The sequence below is a fragment of the Austrofundulus limnaeus genome, unplaced genomic scaffold (genome assembly GCF_001266775.1).
Source record: "Austrofundulus limnaeus strain Quisiro unplaced genomic scaffold, Austrofundulus_limnaeus-1.0 Scaffold9, whole genome shotgun sequence".
NCBI lineage: Eukaryota > Metazoa > Chordata > Actinopteri > Cyprinodontiformes > Rivulidae > Austrofundulus > Austrofundulus limnaeus.
In genome coordinates this window covers 5,085,900-5,090,943 of record NW_013952411.1, presented here as the reverse complement: position 1 = coordinate 5,090,943, position 5,044 = coordinate 5,085,900, and the positions used below count along the sequence as shown (strand labels likewise).

Here is a 5,044-nt window from a genome sequence, read left to right as displayed (position 1 = left end):
GTGTGTGTGTGTGTGTGTGTGTGTGTGTGTGTGTGTGTGTGTGTGTGTGTGTAATGAAAATTTATAAATATTTCTTTCTCCTCATTGCTAATGTGTTTACATTTGCATGTTATCACAACAAAACGTTTTGGTTTGGTCAAACTGATTGAAACACATTAGCTTTTTGCAATTTTTATGAATAAATGTTAGGAAAAAACCTTTGTTCATTTGTTACGACCCCAAGACCCCATCATTATTACACATGTTGCCAATATACTGTAAATGTCACCACACTGTTTATGAAAGCTAAATTAAAGGAGTGGGGGGTCACATCTATAAGTCTACTTGTCATTTGAAGTTCTTCAAATGAATATGGCTGTGTTTGAAAAAGTCATATAAAACAGGGGTTCCCAAAGTTGGGGTCAGGCCCCACAGTGAGGTCCTGAAATATCAAGGTGGGGTCTTGAAAATATTTTCTGAAGTAACACATTTAAAAATGACTGTTAACAATTGCTTGCCTTAATTGTTACAAAAYAGTGAGGTTAGTGTRTTTGAAATTGATAAAATTAGCATAATGAATATTGTTACTATTCCCTTGTTTATTTGACCTGATACCAATGTGTATCACCCCAAAATAGTTGGGGGCACATGTCTCTGCTGCTGTTATTTTGTGGGTCAAAAGMTGAACGGTTTGGGAACCATTGACATAAAACACAACGTTTTGAAGAAAAAGGTAATAAGGTCTTATACAGTTTTGTTGGCACTATGAAAAAATAACACTAATTAGAGCCATGTTTTTGTGTTTGTCTTTTAGCATGATTACATGTATACTAGAGACATTACTGCATTGTTTTCAAGACTTTGCTAAAAATTGTAAAGAGAAGTTAAACTTTAGGAATTGAAACCGTTACAGCCAGTATGTTTGCTTGTTTTTGAATCTGACTGACACATTGTAGGCTTACAAATAAGTAAACAAAAGTTAATGTCTTATAAATGTGTATTATATCCTTTTAAGAACAAAAAATGAGGGAATGAAAGAAATCAGCAAATCAGAGGAAATACCTCTTAGGTTTAAACTGAATAGAAGTTCCAGACAAAACTTCTAAAACAATTTTTAGCAAAGTGAGTTCTGTCCAGTATTAAGGTGGTTGTGACTCATACTGAACTGGTCCTTCTGTCAGGATGTTGTGGCTTTGATGCTGAGTTTGTGACAAGTCCATGTGTGTTCAAAGTGTACAAATTCTTTTAAGACTCGTATTTTCTCCTTGAAGACATAGGCAGTAGAGATGAGAGAGACAGTAACTGTAATATACACACTTTATGATGTGAGCAGTAAAATCTGTTCCTAGTATTTCAAAACCAGCTATAGAAAGCGGAGTAGAGTAACTAATTATGTATAAGTTAACTACCTTGACTTTAATTTTACAAAAATGTTTTTAGCTTTAGAGTTCTAATTCAGAAAACTTGCTCAAAACTCTTTTTCTTCTTTTTTTATTATTCTCTTCCTCTTTTGTTTTCTTACACATTTTTTCCAGCTGTTTATTTCCTCAAACTGTAATCTGCGCGCTCGCTCCCGCCCCCTACCCTGTGGTGCGCGCTCCCGTCGCTCGGCTCGGACACTCGGCTCGCGCTCTCACGTGTTTTCTGTGTATAAAAGGGTCCCAGTCTTCGCTCGTCATGTCCAGCGGGTCACCAGACAAACGCAGGAAGATGGAGTCTGCGCTAAACCAGCTGAAGAAGTTCACTGTGGTGGTGGCAGACACGGGAGACTTTAATGGTAAAATATACATATATATACAAATGCTAACGTTAGCGCCAGTCGCTAGCATTGCATGCTAACTAACTGACCAGATTTTTAATGTGGATGACGGACAGGTCCACATCCTGCAGAGTGGGTATGAACATGTGTGCTAGCCACAGTTAGCTCGACCGAATAATGTTAGTCTTAGCTTTACAGCTGCATAGTAGTTTACTAGCAAATTTCCCAGCCAGGTTTCCTGTTAATCTGATAATTGTTATCAGCAGCGTTAATCTAACCGTTTAAATGAGCTGCTGCTGTGTTGGTCACAAACACGTGTTTATAAATGATTATGTTTTAATAAAAATACAGTAGCTGATTTTTTTGTGTGTTTTCTTACTTTAAAAATGTATACCTGTAAGTTTCATGTTGCAGTTAAAGCTTAGGTTGAGGAAATGTCACCTAGTATGTGCACACTAAAGTGTTAGCTTCGTGTGCAGCTAGTAATAGACATGCAACAGGAGGCATTGTTTTTTTTTTCTGTTCTTCCTTTTTCCTCGTTTGTCCCTTTGATTCATCATGCCACAGAGTTGACAAGGTCGTGTTTCTCAATTCTGCAAACTGAATGAGGAACAGTTTGCAGTAATAGTGTTGCTAACTGTCTGTGATGCAAACCTGCTGGTTCCCTGTGCCCAGCGGAGCCTGTAGAGTCAGGATGACTTGACAGAACTGGTTTTTGACTCTGTGAAGCAGGACAGTGGTGACTCAGTCCCACAACAGKAGTGAAGTTTGTCTTATTTTGTTTTCTAGTCCTTCAGCGCGGACATTATTGCTCTGCATTTTTCCCATGGCACATGTGAGCAGCACRTATGTGGAGCAGAGGAGGTKTAAAGTRCCCAGTTAACAGCTGYGGGGTTAARGGCCTTGCTCAAGGGCTCAAAGTGGAGCATATTGCATTTTTGTTGTTGGTTCAGGGAGTTGAGCTRGTGACCTTTAACCTCTGTGCCATCACTCCCCTTAAATCATGCCTAGACTATCCTTACTGGTTTGGTTTCTGTTTGTTTGTTCTTATTTAAACTTGTAGAAGAGCCTTTAACACAGAAGATCCAAKTTTAAACAAACAACAAATCTTGATAGGTCAAAGGAAAATAATGAGCTGTTATGAAAATGTTTTTGTCTGTAAAATCAGAATGATTTCTATTCATAATTGTCTGTGTCTGCCATTGTAGGAAGTTTGAAGATGTAATTATTTGGGGGTTTACTTGGTTGCTGTTTCAAAAACAGAACAATTGAATCACACTTTTATTATCTATAAAACAAATKAAAGGAAACAATGACTGGTTGTTTGTGTCCAGACAAATAGGGAAACTACTTGATTAAATTCTTACATATTGTTCAGTTCAGTCATATGTTTATAAAACACAATGCATAGTTCTTTATTAATAATAATAATAATAATAGTTTAAAAGTCTTAATGATTTTCTTACAGAAAATGAAATTTCTTGTCAAACTAAACAAGAATGAGCAAAATTTCTTTTCAGTTGCATTTAAGAAACCCTTTTTTCACTTATTCATTAGACTGTTAGCTTGTAAACAATTAAAAACACTATTGAAATTATGCAAAATATGGCAATTACTACATTGTTTGGCAGCTTGCCACCTTTTGTTCACCACAACAAAAGCTCAAATAGTAAATCTTTGTTCAGATCAGTATTCATTGTGTGTTTTCCCACACAGACCAGACATGCACAGATTTATGTAGGTTGCAGTGGCTACTTTGCACTGATCTGTCAATAAAACAAATGCTGAGTTTGTGATAAGAAAAACAGTAGGGATAGGATCTTAAGAACAGCCTGATGTTGTCTAAACACAATTTAGTTCAAGTAATGTAGGTTTTGGGTGACTGTTGCAAGATGTGTTTGCAATCAGTTCACTTGTTGTAAGTTTAGATGTGTTAACATGTGGTCTGTTTCACCATGGTTAAATGTGTTGAAAGAGCACACATTTTATGTTTATATGACCATAGTAGGAGTCAACATTAAATTTTTTTTTTACTTCTGCTCTTTTTTATTTTTTATTTTTACTTCTATCGCCTCAGTGTGAAGTTCACAGAATTGAAGATGAAAACTAAATTCACGCTTTCACTTTAAAAGGAAAGCATTGTGAATAATATAGATTTAATGTCTGTTGGAGCTTATCTTCTGTTGGTTCACAACAGGTTTTAAATGTTTTTGTAACACTGATCGCATAAAGACACTTTATAACCTTTTGGTTAATTTTTTCTGTTTTTTTTTTCTCTTGATTCAATTTATTGTAATTTTATGTTCCTCTCCACGTTCCTCACCCTGCTATCTTCTTGTGTCCGCAAAAGCAACAACCAAAGTTGTACCAAAATTGGTTAATGTTAGTATTTAGAGTATAATGTATCAACTCAAAATAAATTAAAAGTAAAGTTTACCCTTCTAAAAGGTCTGCACTACAATGTTTGACCATTCATATGTAGGAAGCTTGCAAGCCTTTTTTTTTTAACTTTGTTTAGAAGATAACTACCGGTAAATACATTTTTTTTTAACAGTTAATCAGGCCTGTCCAGTCCAAAACTACTGAGGTGCAGCAACTCTTTAGAAAAGGTCACATGATGACTCTATGATGAACACAGACTGGCTTTGTTCAGAGACTGAAAAATGTGCAGCTCTGACTGGAAAAAAACATTTGATGATACTTGATGTTAGAGATTTGCCGGTCAGTTCTAATGCATAAACAAAATCCTGAGACAGAAATGAATGTAATAAATGCCATTTCTGTCCCACAGGTGTAATTTGACACACTTGATGTAAACGTTTTTTTGCTTATGTTTCTTGTGTTTATAATACATGTCTTACAGTAATGTACTTCAAAGATCTGCACTGAGTTGATTCATTCAATACTGGGTCTGCCTTTTTCCACTCTGTTAAAAAAGAAAATAATTAATCAGATGCACTTTGAGTGTTGAGATCTCATTCATCAGATCATCCAAAACTTAACCAGATAATTCATTTTTATAAAGTATTACTCTAGTCTATACCCCTACTTCAGTCTTGGTCCATTTGAAAATGTGTAACCGTTAGGGCTGCACCGATTAGTTGAAATAATCGATGACGTCGATTATGTAAAATTGTCGACGCAGATTTTTTATTATCGATTGGCTGTATTACATAACCACCATGTGAATGTTCATGCTATTCCATTTCGGTACCTAAATGCAACATTGCGACCGTATAAGATTGGTGAGTTTTCCATGCTTGTCCTGAACGCAGCATCGCGCAAGAGCGTAATGACGTCAGCAGC

General features: G+C 35.9%; 1 protein-coding gene across 1 annotated transcript in view; it reads left to right on the top strand.

Moving 5' to 3' along the window:
* Positions 1–1,669: 1,669 nt before the first annotated feature.
* Positions 1,670–5,044, top strand: part of taldo1 (transaldolase 1) — a gene marked incomplete at both ends in the record, with an annotated part of 14,571 nt that continues 11,196 nt past the window's right edge. The window contains 1 exon segment of the mRNA XM_014001621.1: positions 1,670–1,756. Within this exon segment, the coding sequence (XP_013857075.1) occupies positions 1,670–1,756 (87 nt within the window).